Raw genomic sequence first — 16,223 nt, forward strand, 5'->3', positions numbered from 1 at the left:
AGAAAACCTCTCCTGCTCTGGACAGTTCCTGACATGGACAGAGGTGGCAGCAGAGAGCACTGTGTCAGACTGGAAAGAATACACCACTTCCTGCAGGACATACAGCAGCTGATAAGTACTGGAAGACTGGAGATAGAAGTAAATTACTAATCTATATAACTTTATAAAACCATTTGATATGAAAGATTTTTTTTTTCCCTTTAGTACCCCTTGACGTGATGCTATGACCAAGTAACCTGAGAGAGAAGCGAAGCCTGAATGAATGGCAGCTGAAGCAGCGGAGATAACGCCAAGAAGAGTGTGATGCTTTGCTTTTAGTTTACTTAAAGGGATTGCTGTATGGGTGGTAGATTGCAGAAATGCCAAGGTATTCTTACAGAGATCACTTGGATAGAAGGCCTGTGGTGAATGGGTGATGGCAGAGTGTATTGTATAGAGGAGTGTGCCTGCTGTAGAAGTAAGATTGACCAGACCAAGACAGTAAAGAGCTTCTGGGGAGAAGAGCCTTTGTATGTTTATGCGCTCTAGTCACAAGGGTCTTGAGAGTCACTGTGTGTAGTCACATCTTAGTCACAAGGGTCAATGAACTGTGTATAAAGAGTCCTGGTGTCAAGCTTATAATAGACTGTGTGTGTATGGATGAGCATCTGGAGCAAAGGTCAGGAGCCAGAAACTGTCATTTTGATTTTATTCCAAGCCAGATTACCATGCATTCTGTATATATTCCGGTAACTGCGACTTTGATACTGGCCCTTTAACAGTGACATCCACAGCAGCCTTATAATAGTAAAGTACATTGCTCCATTACCATGACAATCTTATAAAAATCTGTATTTATGTGATGCAAGAGCATAAGGACCTGCCATCTTCTATTGTCCAGAAGAGAATATGTGACAGCGTGAAAGTTCTCAGGCACTGAGTGAAGGACCTGTGAGTTTCTATTGGTTGCTACATTTGCATGTGTGCTGTGATTGGCCGGTTAGTGCTGTGTGATATTTGAATTTCTGAACATTCCTTCTTTCATTTCTATGAGGGGAATTTTATTTTCTTTAAACGTAAATTTCTTAAAAAAGACAAATCAGATCGAATCCGAACCTACATAGCACACCTGTCACCGCCGAGGGATTCAAAATGCAATTTAAATGGAATCTGTGTGCGAATTGTATCAGGCTGTATTAGTTGCAGAAAATCATGAGAAGAAAAAGAAGAAAAAAAGAAAGAAAGAAAGAAAGAAAGAAAGAAAAAAGGAAAGGCATTATAATATTGGGCTTTTTTAAGGACTTTAATAAATGAGCCCAAATTGCTCTATTCTGACTATTCTAACGTCTTTATTTTTTGGTCTGTGGAGCCGCATTTATTTTCATGCATCATAATCTGCAATTTTGCACTTTGGAGGTCTTTTGTGCTTACAGTGTTTATTGTACAACATCTGAATGTGATAACTTAAGGGGAACTATCAGCAGGTTAGACGAATCTAACCTGCTGATAGCCACCTATAGCACTAGCGGAGGAAGATATATCTTCTACCTTCCTTCTCGGCACTATTCCTGTGCTGTTAGTAGAGTAATCCACAGTCTGGAGCACCGTTAGGAGCACTTCCCTGCCCCCAGAGAGCCTGCCCTCTCCATTGGGTCTCATTAGAAGGAGCAGGCTGGATCACGCTCTGGGGGCAGTGCTCCTGTTCCGGCTCCTGTTCCGGACTGGGAATTACACTACTAACAGCACAGGAACAGTGCTGAGGAGGGCAAGAAACATACTTTTCTCCTCTGCACCCCGTGCGCAACTGGGGGCTATCAGCACGTTAGATTCGTCTAACCTGACGTTCATTACCCTTTAATAGTTTGGGCAATTCTGCATGCAGCGATACCAAATGAAAAAGAAAAGGTGGGTGATTTAAACTTTTATTATGGGATGGGGTTTTTATATATTAAAGGGGACTTCTAGGACACTTCTGTGAGCAATACATGATTGCTCATAGGGATCAATGCAGCACATAGGTACTGCATTGATCCATTATCTCAGCACACAATTGCTACGGGCTACTGATGGCCAGACTATAGCAATAGCGGAATACAAACAGCTCTGGAAGCCTATCACAGTCCCCCGCTACCTTTAGAACAGATCGGCTCGCTGTGATCACACAGTGGGGAGCCGGTTTATGCCACTACACCACCTATGATGCATGGCTGGGCCATTTGAATGGCGCTGTCAGTTTTGGCAGCGTCATTTAAATGGTTAAATAGCCGTCACAGATGGTCGATCTGTGCCAGCTATTAGCAGTGACCCTCCCGGGGGTGAGCCCTCTCTGTACTCCCTTACTGGTGCCATGACATATGAGGTATGCCATGGTGCCTTTAGGGGTTAAAGTATGGAGAGTTGGGAGAACATAAAAGAAGGCCAGCTCACACAGGCTGTAGATAGAACACAAAAGGCAGTCAGCAGTGAAGAATCATATGGGCGATGTACAAAGCCGCCCCCACAAGAGTACAATCCGAATTGATGAACAGGCTTCAAATCAGCTGCATATCAGGGATCTAAACAGTAAATGTAATGAAGATTGCAGACTCAAACATAGTGGTCAGTATCCTCCTCCACTCCAAGGCGGGTAAACAAGGCGCAGGTCCAAGAGGTAATAGTGATATAAAATGTCATAAAATGTATTAAAAGAATTATGCCAGCGACACAACGCGTTTTGAGACCGGTCCAGTCTCTTTATCAAGTATCTGCAACAAGCTTGTGACTTCTCTGCAATTATTTTCACAGCCAAATCACAACTGTAATATGGGTGTCGAACAGCAAGTCACACATACTTTTGGTCACGCAACAAATCTGCTTAGGAACTCGATAAGGGAGCATAACCTTAGTACCTTCTACCTGGCTGATCAATAGGACCAGCAAAAAAGAATCCTCCATCAGTCTTACATCTCCCATTTAACCTAGCGGTTGTTCATATAGCTCTGACTGCACTGTTATCTAGAAAGCAGGATCAGCAGAAATGATGCAGCTTAGGGTCCTATTACACAAATCGATATTTAACGATTAACGACTAACGATAAACAATCACAAACGAGATTGTTTATCGTTAACCTGAAACCGTTCACTATATTACACAGAACGATGGTCGTTAGTTACGATCGTTATTGCGAACGTTACTATGATCGCTTACTCCATCTGATCCCAGCAAAACAATGAACAATGTGCAATTACACGGAACGATTAGTGAACAAATGCGGAACATTACAGCAAACGGTTAATGATGATTTTAGGTTGAGATCTAAATCAACGGTCAACGACATACGAACGATTTTTAAAACATTGCCTGCAATTACACAGAACAATTATCGTTTAAATTCAAACTATATAACGATTTTTCGCATGATAATCCCCCCTTGTAATAGGGCTCTTACAGTGCAGTAGTAATAAAACCAATAGAGGATATTTCAAATAGCTTCATATGACTAGAGATGAGCGAAGCGAATCCCGTGAATCAAAATTCGCTGTGAATCGGGCCGTCAGTTGGCATTCCCGCCAAGAAAATTCGCAAAAAAAAAAGCAAAATGGCAGCCATACATGTTGCTTGGAGCGTCACTGGGCGGGAGAAAGGGATTAACCATATTCCCTTGCGCTGTCCAATCAGCTGCAGGCACCTCTGTGATGTCAGCCCCTCCCCCTCTATATAAGGAGGTTCGGTAATGGAGGTGGCCAGTCGGCTGTGTATGGCTACGTTCACACAGAGCAAAAGGAGCGGATTACGCAAGGAAATATTTCCGCCTGAAATCAACTGACGCTGAATTCCGAGCAGAATATAAGCAGAATGCAAGCAGAATCCCTGCGTATTCTGCTAGGAAAGTGTTCAGCTCGTAATCAGCTCTTGACAAATTCAGCGCGGAATACTCGAGGAATCCGCGCTGAATCCGCATGCATTCAGCGCTGAAATTCAGCGAGTATTTGGTGAGTAAACTAGACTATACCAGAACATATACTAGAATCCTCCCCCCCCCCCTTTTCCCCATTTCCGCGCTGATTCAGCGAGTAATTTCCGCTTGTATTACGCTTGTATTCCGCGCTGAATCCGCGCTGAATCCGCGCTGAAACAGAAAATCAGAGCCCCATTGATTTGTATAGGCTTCCGCTAGCGGAAGAATGAACATGTTCATTCTTCTGGCGGAAAGCGGATTAGTTCAGTGCGGAAATTCCACTGTGTGAACTGCAGAGCAGAATTTCCATTTAACACAATGGAAATTAGCTCTGCACCTATTTTAACGGCTGAAATTTCAGCGCTGATTCAGCGCAGAAATTCAGCTGCTTTTGCTCAGTGGGAACGAGCCCTATGGAGGAGAGAGCAGGACGGTAGCAGGCAGATAGAGCAGAGCAGGGAGAGACTAACAGAGAGATATAGGGACAGAGAGGAGAGACTAACAGAGTGATATAGGGTCAGAGAGGAGAGGATAGGAGAGGCTGATTGTGAGGGATTTTTTGTTGTAGCTGCCAACCAAGTGTCCAGTTTACCAAGTAACTGGGTGCCTATAAGAAATTCACTGGGACCAGTGAAGTCCATATTATTCACTCACTGGGCAATGTAAACTCCTATTGAGTTATATCAAGTTACTGAGATCAGTGAATGGAGTGTGCGCCTCACATAATCCGTGCTCGCACTCCACTCCTACTGTGTTATACAGGTTGGGTTTCATTAGAATGGCTGATTGACATTTTTTTAAAATGGGGATTTTTCAATTTTTGACACTTTTACAAGAACATACATTAACAAATGCGTCCTTCTGTAATAGTCCCAGTATTGAAGCTACTATAATTTGGCTGTTTTATCCAAATTTGTTAAGATTCGATTAGCAAATATTACCGAATTTGACTCAGAATTCGCGAAGCTCGCGAAACGAATTTCCCGCTGCTTTGCTCATCTCTACATATGACTAGAGCAGTGAACTTTATTCAGATACCAAAGTAACTTCAGTGATAGAAGAGCGAGTGTAAACTCGCCATTGATGTGTGTGAACCTGTTTGGCCAGCAGGGGGAGCGCTTAGCATAGGCTTGGAGTGCAAATAGATTCCTTAGTGCATCTCTTTGTATGTCACCCAATCTACCCTGCAAAAATACACACGGATCCTCTAATGGGGATCCCAAGGAAAAGATATACCTTGCCCGAACTATGCAAAATCCTAACTGGATTCCATTTTAAAGCAGACTCCATTCTATTGTTGTGTTACACATGTCAAAAGTTTTTATCTGAGTGTTCAGACGGTGACTGCTCAGCACATTTTCTCTGTGTCACATGACCTCGATGGCTGCATAATTTAAGGGCCTTATTACACGGAACGATTATCGTTCAAAAAATCGTTAGATCGTTCGGATTTGAACGATAGTCGTTTAGTGTAATAGCAAACAACGATTAAACGACCAATGAGAAATCGTTAGTCGTTTGATAGAGTTTGGACCTATTTTTATCGTTGATCGTTCGCAAATTGTTCACATTGTTCGCAGTAGCTGGTTGTCTCCTCGCTGGTTCTCCTGATTGGTTGCGGTCTGAACACATAGACGCCTGAACAATCAAAAGTTTCTTTGCTAATGACAGCTAGGGCCCTATTACACCGAGCAATAATCGGTCGATTTGGCCGATTATCACTCCGTGTAATAGAGAGAACCATCAGCTGATGAAACGATCTAAGCTGACAGGCCGCTCAGCCAATCACTGGCCGCGGCGGTCATGGCTTCCGAGGACGAAGCAGAGCGCAGGAGGAGACCAGGAACGTGAAGGTAATATAAACTATTTGGGCAAAGGCTGCGCGGACATCACTAACGATATCTGTGCAGTCCTTGCTAAACAATTATCGTCCTGTGTAATAGGACTCTTACTCTCTAAAGTGAATCTAGCCATCTATCTAGGTCAGACCTAGCCTGATAGATTCTAAGAGGGCAAGGGACGAGGCCCATAGCTTTATTTAGGAGAATTTTCGGCAGCTTGGCTCATCTCTAGTAGACAACTTGTGATGGATTCTCGCCCCTTTCAGCACAGAGAAGGTGCTGGATGGCCGGCAGGTCAGAGACTTCCTCCCTATGGAAAGCTCATTTTCATTCTTGATCCTTGTTGTGAACTCTCCCTAAGCCCTGACCTTTGACACTGTCTTGCATCAGGATTTATGCCTAGTGACAACTTTCTTGCTATAGAACCCTTGCTATCCTAATCTATACATGTATTCTTAGGACTTTGGCTACAACCTGGGTGTCCTAACTGCAATATACACATTTATTTTAGCCTAACAGATAATGGCAGCTTAAAGAGCTTGGCTGGCAGTCGGCAGGGGCTGGTTCATATAAAGCAATAAACATGTTATTCTTACCTCTCCACTGTAGCTAGGAGACAATACACCACTGAAAGTATAAGTCTTTTTGGGTGGCCAGGCCCGAAAAAGACCTATTATAATCCACTACTGACCGCATAGCCAATCACTGACTAAGACAGAACAGCCCCGCAGCCAGTGATTGGCTGAGCAGGCTGTCACACCCAAGATCAGTTTGTCTCAGAAGTGGAGGCTCTGCAGTCAGCCGGGGACCCACCAGAGGAGGGCACAGATGGAGCCCGGAGAGGTAAGGATGTTTATTGTTTAATTTGAAACAGCAGCAAGAGATTTTTTTTTTTTTTTTTTGTTATGTAACTTTGTAATATGTTTTAATAACCCTTCTGCCCCCCCCTTCCCTATCAACCCCCTGAAGTATTAAAATGCATACGTACCTGATCCCTGCCAACCATGGCTGACGCCATCTTGTGTCGATGACGTCTTCACAGAGGGCCAGCCCCCGTCTGCTACGCTGTCAGATGACCCACAGCTTGCTCAGCTCCGATTGGCTTAGTGAGCTGTCAGTCATCTGACACTGCTAGCAGTAGTAGACGGAAGACGTGAAGACGCCCTGATCGGCGCTCCGGGGACCTGAAATCGACAGGAAATTCAAAGAAGACCCAGGAGTGAGGGTAAGTGTAAAAAATGTATGTGTATATGCACCTTTAAGGAAGGCCGACAACCAGACAACCCCTTTAAGGAGTGTTGCCTGCCTTAACTAACCAATTCTTGCTTCATCCATCAGAGAATTCAGAGTAAACCACATGGACATTACTAGAAAGGCGTAAGGCCTCTTTTACATGGACAGACTTGCTTTCTGATACAAGTGCCCATTGACTATTTATAAGTTGATCGGTGATTGATAAAAGGAGCCTTCCCACGGCCCAATTTGGATGCATGAACTATCGCTGTCCTCACTGTCAGCAGAACATCCCCCGTTACCTACTAAAGATTTTCATGGACAAACCTTCTATGCGATCATCCAATGAATGAGTGTTTGTTGGCCGCCCGATCCTTTACTTCTCAGCAGAGGCGTCTGGCAGCGGCCTTCTCCCTTCTCTGCATTCAGGACACGCAGGCACGGTGAAGCTTTACGGTCCATCAGACAGCACCCCTTCAACATACATCAGTGTAATGATAGCAGTATGTCATAGTTCTGGCGTACCGCCTGGGGTTTGTGGTCAAGGGCCCAAATGTCTATCGCTATCAATGCCAAAGGAGAGGTCTTCATTGCATCAAATCCTCCCTGTTCTTTGCCACTGAACTAGTTTGTTGTGTCTCATCCAAGTCTAAACAGTACACAGCGACTAATGAAGAAGAGATCTCATATGGTTTCTAGATAGCTGTGCCTGGGTTTAATTAATCATCCTCCTCCCCCCTTTCTTCCCAAATATCATCCGTGCAAGAGTTCTGTTTGGCAACATAAAGAGACAGGAATAGAAGCAGAAAATGCAGGATGATCAGCCACCTACTTTTATATTATTTTCCATTCTACACTATAGCCGCTCTCAGACAGAGATGGACTCTGACGAAGTGCAGTTTATGGCGGATAAATCCTTTCCATTCACGTTTTATTGGAAAGCCGGTGAAAAATTCGAGCCAGATGCTCCACACTATCTAAATAGATCTGGCTTAGAAACGCATTACTTTGGAGGACCCGGGATTGTATCATTTATATCTACTGTTCATTAGCAATGTAGCTTTAAAAATATACAAGATCCTAATAAATTAAGGAAAAGTCAGACAATTAAACATTTCAGTACACTATGTTCCTACCATAATCCCTTAAAGTGGAACTATCAGCAGTTTAGACGTATCTAACCTGCTGATATGTCCCTACCGCACAGGAGACGCCGAGGAGGATGATATGTCTCTTACCTTCCTCCTTGGCGTCATTCCCGTGCTGTTAGCAGTGTAATCCTTGGTCTGGAGCACAGTTAGGAGCACTGCCTCGCCCCTTTAATGATAACCAATGGAGAGGGCGGCTTACGCACTGGGGGCGGGGCAGTGCTCCTAACAGTGCTCCAGACCGAGGATTACACTACAAACAGCATGGGAACAGCGCAGAGGATGAAGGGGCTCCTCAGTGCCCCGTGTATTATAGGGAGCCATAGACAAATCTAACCTGTTGATAGTTCCCCTTTAAACCATTATTTAGGCTGGGTTCACACCATGTTTCAGGTCTCTGCTGTTGCCTCTATATAATAAGATGAAACCCCAGGTAACTATGTAGAGGCAGTAAGTGACTGGGAGACAGGTGTGTGCTGCAGTGCTGGGGATGAAAAGTCGTCCTGTTGCTGCTGTAAAGGGAGGCCCATCTACTGCTCAGGGGCTTAGACTACTTACCCTGGAAAGTAAAAAAAAAAAAAAAAACACAATAGAAATAAATGTGTTTTATTCAAAAAGTAACACCCCCACACCCCTTGTTAACTTCTTATACCAATAGTTCTTATACCAGATACCAATAGTTTGAGGGCAACCTGATCGCTGTCATTTTGTTTATGTGTTGTTGATATTACTTAGATTCCTTATTAGTAATAAAAGATATGGGCTATGTTCACACAATGTTGTTTTTCAGCCGTATGTTTGGATGGCCGTCATTTTAAGATGAAAAACAACATTGTGGGAACATAGTCCAAATCTTTTAGTACTTAAAAGGAATTTAGGAAACATAAAAAACTAATAAAAAGCAAACAAAACAAGGTTGGCCTGTCTAACAATGTAAAAGAAAAATTGTGCAATAATACCACTTATGACATGGACACCTTATTTGCCACTTTAGCATGAAATTTTATAGTATTTTGGATTCAATTTTTTAAATCCTAGCTCTACAGGGAATGAAAGCGTCCAATCAGCTCGAAGTTTATTGAAGAATAAACCATTTGGTCTCCTTTATATTTACATTATAACACATTACATTTCTTCACCCGGTGGTGATAGCCTCTAACAAGTTATTGTTTATAGAGCATTTCTCCAAGGTTTTTTCCCCTTTATTTCTAGGTATTGTATCATTTGATCTGGACTGATGTGTAAACTTCATTTTGCATTTCTTTTCAAATTTTAATAAAAAATTTTGGGCTATTCAATACATTATATGGTAAACTAACAGGTACCAGTAAAAACTACAACTTGTACCGCAAAAAAACAAGCCTTTGTGCAGCTCTGTCAAAAAAAAAAAAAAATTACGGGGATTAGAAGGTGAAAAGGAAGAAATCTTAAGCCAAAGATGGAAATTTGTGGGGTCAAGAAAGTGTTAAAAACTGCAGGTTCACAGCAGAATTTTTAGCACCACATACTGTATGTGGCCAACTGCAGCGCAACTGTAACAAGTCTGCTGTTTTCCACATGTCAGCCCATTGGGAAGATCTCATCATACAGTGCAGTATATTGTACTGCTGTATAACATTATTTCAATGTACTGTCTCTTTAAATTGACCGCTAGGTTGTTTACAACGGTAGCCATGGCAACAGTAGAGCGTTTGGATTTGAACTTAGGCGGGAGAGAAACGGCAGTTGGTGCCAGTCTGCCATTGCTCTTTCAGAGTTTGGACCGGCTCCTTACTGCTCCCTACAGGCGACAGGAAGGCACTTTTTTTGGACAGAGACCTGATCGGTATCGACGGTTTAGAGACAAGGAGAAGAGGAGGCGCGATGAGGAAGAGGAAGAAGGAACTAATGGCCCTTTATGAAGAGGAGTCGTAAGTATAAGACGTCCATCACTATATCACTAACTGTGAACGTCTTTTTCTTTACACATGTACCAAATGGAGCCATGCGCAGTACACACACACCTCTGGGGCGGGGTCTGGGGAGATGTGCTGGGAGGAGCTTGTGATGTCACCTGGAGGAGCCAAGATACTGCCCCTTAGTGTCCCTGCCAGGGGGGAGGGCCTCTGGTTGCACTCAGTACACCATTACCAAGATTAGTATGTGCAGTAGTGGATTATAATAGGGGCGTTTTGGGCGGCAGCCCGGGGCCCTGAGCTCCTGGGGGGCCCATGACTACCCAAAAAGACTTGCTCCTGCCATGATTTGCAAAAAATCACTGTTTTTTAATGGCAATTTTGCACAAATCAGGACATCATGACAGTATCTATCCTGTACTATGAACGCCAGGCTAGTGCTTCCAAAGTTACAGTGGGGTGGGGGGGTGGGGGGCCCAGGCTTGGTGAACAGCCCGGGGCCTATGGTAAAGTTAATCCGCCCCTGAGTATGTGGTAGAGGAGGACTAGAGGGCGTTCCCAGCTATATACAAGCACCAGAGGAGGTGAGGGTCTCCATGTATAACTACCCCAGTGTTACAATATATATGCTCCCAGTGCTGTATGTGATAACTGCCCCCAGTGCTATATGTGATAACTGCCCCCAGTGCTATATGTGATAACTGCCCCCAGTGCTATATGTGATAACTGCCCCCAGTGCTATATGTGATAACTGCCCCTGTGCTGTATGTGATAACTGCCCCCAGTGCTATATGTGATAACTGCCCCCAGTGCTATATGTGATAACTGCCCCCAGTGCTATATGTGATAACTGCCCCCAGTGCTATATGTGATAACTGCCCCCAGTGCTATATGTGATAACTGCCCCCTGTGCTATATGTGATATCTGTCGCCAGTGCTATATGTGATAACTGCCCCCAGTGCTATATGTGATAACTGCCCCCTGTGCTATATGTGATATCTGTCTCCAGTGTTATAACAATTAGGCCGGTATTACATATACTATAATTTTGGGGACAGCGATTACATGGACAATTGTAATAACTGCCCCCAGTGTTATAATATGTGTGATAAAAACACGTGTCTACAAGGAAAACTCCCCCCCCCCCGCCCCGTGTTATATATATGTGTTAAAAGTCTCTAGTATATATATGTATACGTTCTCTGAGATATAAATTAGGTTGTCAATCACAATGAAAAAAAAGGAGTGACCGTTCAATACAGAGACGAGGAAGCTGCGGCCCTCCAGCTGTTGCAAAACTACATTTCCCATGATGCCTGGACAGCAAAATCCAAATCTTACCTGTCCAGGCGTGATGGGAATTGTATATATAGACTGTATACACCTATTGGGCAGAGTCAGATGATCGCTCCTACTACTGTTACTAAGCAACTGAACGCCGCTGTGTGTTTCAAGCCTCACTTTCATCTTACAGTCGGCCATGTTTATCTCATAGCCTTGTATACTTAGAGACAATGAGAAGATCTATCTATAGCCTGTCCGTTCTCTGTATACGACATTAGACTCACACCAGGCAGATATCAGACATTTTCTATGGACGTCGGACTCATTTCTCCTGCTTTGCATAAGGCGCACGCTCCACTTTGGGCCGTAATTTATATAATGGCGGCTAACAGGGCTGCTGTCTATGGCGTTCTGCGCCCTTTGTAGTTGTAGCACACAGAGTCTTACAGGGGCACAGAGAGGGCAGCAGCACCCCTGCTTCTCTATAAGAGTGATCGGCCATTTCTAACACTGGCAGAGTCTTATATATCCCACAGTGTAACACTGGCACATCCAAAACCACTATTCACACTATGCAAGTGCACGCTGCCATGACTGAAATACAGACAAAAAAACCAAAAAAGTCCATCATTAGTATGCCAGGAACCTCATTTTTTATATTTTTTCTAAAGCAGTTTGGCGATTCTAAATATCTATATTACCCATATGTCCTGGTATTTACTGTTGCACTTAACAGTTTTTTGTCTGTTTTCTAACTCTGGCAGCATCTACCTGCATAGTGTGAATAGTGGTATTGGATGTACTGGCCATTTTCTTGTTTATCCGTGTTACATGTGGGGAAAGCTGCTGCCTCCATTTGGCTCGTGCACTTCATCCATCCTACCCCAGGCCCCAGGGAGGATTTAAAGGGGTACTCCAGTGGGAAAAAAAATTCTTAAAAATGAACTGGTGCTAAAGATTTGTAATTTACTATTTAAAAACGTCCAGTCTTCCGGTACTTATCAGCTCCTGTATGTTCTGCAGAAAGTGGTATTCTTTTCAGTCCAGAGAGCAGGAGAGGTGATGGACAGTGATGGCAGCGGAATGGCAGCGGAAAGAACTGTGAGACCACTTTCTGCAGAACATACAGCAGCTGAAAGGGACTGAAAGACTTGACATTTTCAAAGTGTTACTATCAGCAGTTTTGACTAATCTAACCTGCTATGTCCCTATTGTAGAGGAGATGCAGAGGAGGAATGTATGTCCCTTACCTTTATCCTTAGCACAGCTCTAGTGCAGTTAGTAGTTTTCTTCACGGTCTCCTAAGCACTGCCCTGCCCCCATAGTGCCGATCCAGCCCACTCCATTAATTATAATTAGAGAGGGGCAGGCCGGCCGGGGGCGGATTGGCACTATGGGGGCGGGCAGTGATCCTAACGGGTGCTCCCAGTGCTCCTCATGGAGCAAACTACTAGCTGCACCGAATGGTGCCGAGGATGAGGGTAAGAGACATGCCTTCCTGCCTGGTGTCTCCTGTGCAATAGGGACATATCAGCAGGTTTGATTCATCTAACCTGCTGATAGTTCCCCTTTAAATTACAAATCTCTGGCACTTTCTGCCACGAGTTAATTTAAATGAAAAAAAAAAATAATGGAGTACCCATTAAAGCACATGTCTTTTTTTGTATTTTTCATTTTTGTTTTTTGCTGACAGTTTGTGTGAAGTATCTTTCTATTGGCCAGAACACAGCATGTGACTTCATCAGCCAATCCTCATTTAGTGTGGGATATTTAACACTCTGCCAGGGTTGGAGATGGCAGAATAATTTTGTATGGGAGCAGGGATGTTGCTGCCCCCTCTGTTCCCCCGGTGTCCCCCAGAATATACTAGGGAGCTGTAACTCAGGTGACCCTAAATAAACAGCCCCTCTATTAACAGCAGATGATGAAGGATAATGGAGGAGCTGTGTACTGGGCTGACTGCATAGTGGTGTAGGCCCTGCAGGCCCCAATCTCAGGGAGAAGTCATGCCTACAGTGCCAATGCGTAGAGTGCTATGCTATAATAAGCAGCATGGACAGCAGCAGAGAAGAGCAGAGCTATGTTGGCTCGGTAGGCACGCCTTCTAGCAGATCTGTGCTCTTCCTCTCCGCTCTTCTATAGGGTAATAGTTTTCCTGGATCCCAAACTCAGTGCCCCATCTCTGGCAAACACTAACATTACCTATAGGCACATGATGTAATACGGCACCATAGACCTTCATGTGTCCCATATCATTATGTCTCTTGTCAGTAGGATGGACCAGTATATGGTGGAGTGTAGGAGATCTGTTACTATAGTTGCTTTCTCTTTTATCTCAGATCAGCATCGACATCCCAGGAGGAACCCAAGAAGAAGAAGAAGAAGACGGAGGACGACATCCCGCAGCCAGAAGAACGGGCGGCTTTCTTCAGACTTCTTGGTAAATCTTATTCTCCTTCCAATGACGTTAAGGTCCAGTAACACCTAAAATTATATAGTATTTCCATTTTGTATGTGTGGGCAAAAGTGTCCTGCACCTGGGACAGATCAACCAAAAGTTCCAACCAAGTGGGTGGGGCTTATCTTTGAGAGGCGTGGCTTTGCACAAAAAAGGGGTGGGACTTTCCCATGTGCTGAATTTTCAACTGAAATAGCTTGGGGAATAGAACAAGTTCAAGTTCTAAGAAACTCTTCTTACGCTATTGCTGATGATTTACAGGCATGGTTATGTGATACTATGCAATACAAATTTAAAGTGTCTTTTGACCATCAGCATACCCTCCTATGTGTTTTATGCTACAACTGGTGCACATGTCACATTTTGGTGGCAGATGGGTTGATAAATGAGCCCCCCCCTATGTTTACTCTACAGAACGGTGTCCTTATTACAGAGCACTTCCATATAATGTATAGTATAGAATATAGTATATAATGGGCCAGTACCATATACACTCATTGTTCTTTTACTATATTATAGACGTTATAGTTGTTTTAGAAGGAATTTATTAATATTAAATAATCCTATTTCTGTTATTTTTATAGACGACGACTACATCCAGTTTTTTCTAGCCAGGGATAGCTGCTTTATAATCTCGGACAAGGTATTAGTATGAGGGAAAGATTACAGTAGATGCCTGGCTATAAGTTTTATCTTCATGTATGCTGTACACAGTTCCATGTATATGTATAGCACAATGTGATTTGATAAGAAGCATATGACCACCGGCTAACGCTCCTTCTCCCATCTCTAGTATCTCCTGGCTATGGTCCTCACGTATTTTAGACGAGCACACCTGCGTACGGAGGAATATAGCACGTTCTTCTTCCCAGCTCTGTGAGTTTCTATTACTGCTAATGTGTGTGTATATATTGTATGCATCATCCCTCACGTCACTTCTGTCCCTACAGGAGAAGGTAGCAGTCTGGAATAGCCAGAAATCACTTTTCCTCTATGTATATAGGATTTATCGGATCTCAGACCATTTCTCTATTCTTTCAGATTTTTGGCCAACCAGTTTGAAGAGGACGTGTTCTACCGGCAGAAGATCTACCCATGGGCCTTCGGATGGAATTGGACGGCGATGAAGGATTTTTTTCACCACCTACGCAACCAGCTGCTCCTCCGGATGGGATTCAGAGCTTGGGTTGCCCGGACCACCTGTGATCTGGTTAGTGACATAAATCAGGAAAATAATAAAGTGTGACTACAAGTCTGTGTGGACTATAATAATTTATCTGATGTTTCATTTTAGACCATGGCACAAGACCCTGAGCACTGGGCGTGGCAGAGAGAGAGGAAGGACCACCACAGCTGGGCCATACGCTGGTACAAGAGGGACGATGACGACTACATCCTGAGAGGCCCATGGACCATCCCTCTACCCTGCTCTCTCTGCAACACCATCCGCCGCCCTTGCCAGGGGGAAGAGACCATCCAGTGCCAGGCAGACACCAAGGAGGAACCCGGAACAGCAGATTCATAATCATCTATGGTAAGTGTATCAGTGGTATGGCGAAAAAAGATAAATCTTGTTATGTAAATGTTTAAATCGCGGAAATTCCTCTTTAATGGAAAGTTCATGTACAATCTTTTAAAAAAGCTAAATTAATTGCTTTAATAAATTTGTTAATTATTTCTCCCCATCATCTGTTTTCATAACTTAGATGTACTGCTGCCAGAATGGGGAACAGAGAGAATAACAACGAGAGAAGAGGATGGACACCCCCTCCCCACAAGACCACCAAGGAGAAGACCACCTGGACAAAAATATATCCTTTTTAACATGCACACACACACATACACACACATACACACACAGACACACACACACACACACACTTGCTACACACACATTCACACATACATTTTTGGACCTTTAGTATGCCCAGAGGAAGGGTAGCACAGCAGCCATGGTTTCCCTACAGGTTTCCTCCACTGGGGGTTTTTCCTGTCCTGAGTGTTGCTGTGTACACATACACTTCAATAAACCACATTCTTCAACATTCTTTGCTGTGTCTGAATTGTCTCTTTTATTTGTATGTGTGGAGAAAAAACATAATTTGCAATGTGTGGATGATGTGAGATTTGTGTGAGTTGAATGTCCTGATTCAGATTTTCTTCGCCCTTAATTGCCGTATTTTTGCTTTATAGGATGCACCTGATGATAGGGCACATTTAGGGCCCATTACAAAGGGCGGGCCTGGATGGCAATGGCGAGGGGCAGGGCTTACCGTGCCAATGTGGGCAGGACGAAGTGGCACAATGGTCATTAATCTCTTCCTAGGTGGCACAATCCACCAAGAATAAAAGCCATTATTCACTGGACCGAGCACCAAAAAATCTATGATAAAGGAAGGCATGAAAACTGCAGAATTTAGGCATTAAAGCTGTGTAGAAACGTCCT

The 16,223-nt window shown here is 43.7% G+C and overlaps 1 protein-coding gene across 4 annotated transcripts; it reads left to right on the forward strand.

The window, feature by feature from the left end:
- The first annotated feature begins 317 nt into the window (after positions 1 to 317).
- On the forward strand, positions 318 to 15,841 carry LOC138772596 (speedy protein 1-B-like). 4 transcript variants are annotated; one of them, XM_069953103.1, is made up of 7 exons: positions 318 to 367; positions 13,659 to 13,759; positions 14,362 to 14,420; positions 14,571 to 14,653; positions 14,819 to 14,987; positions 15,072 to 15,311; positions 15,484 to 15,835. In XM_069953103.1, exons 1-6 carry the CDS (start codon positions 360 to 362, stop codon positions 15,300 to 15,302), a joined length of 651 nt encoding a protein of 216 aa, XP_069809204.1. In that variant the 5' UTR covers positions 318 to 359; the 3' UTR covers positions 15,303 to 15,311; positions 15,484 to 15,835. The 4 variants fall into 4 exon arrangements, with proteins under 4 accessions (XP_069809204.1, XP_069809205.1, XP_069809206.1 ...); XM_069953102.1 differs by lacking the exon at positions 318 to 367 and adding an exon at positions 9,968 to 10,049 and having other exon boundaries at positions 15,484 to 15,828; XM_069953104.1 differs by lacking the exon at positions 14,362 to 14,420 and having other exon boundaries at positions 15,484 to 15,841.
- The last annotated feature ends 382 nt before the right edge of the window (positions 15,842 to 16,223 follow it).

Source organism: Dendropsophus ebraccatus, chromosome 14, assembly GCF_027789765.1.
Source record: "Dendropsophus ebraccatus isolate aDenEbr1 chromosome 14, aDenEbr1.pat, whole genome shotgun sequence".
Taxonomy (NCBI): Eukaryota; Metazoa; Chordata; class Amphibia; order Anura; family Hylidae; genus Dendropsophus; species Dendropsophus ebraccatus.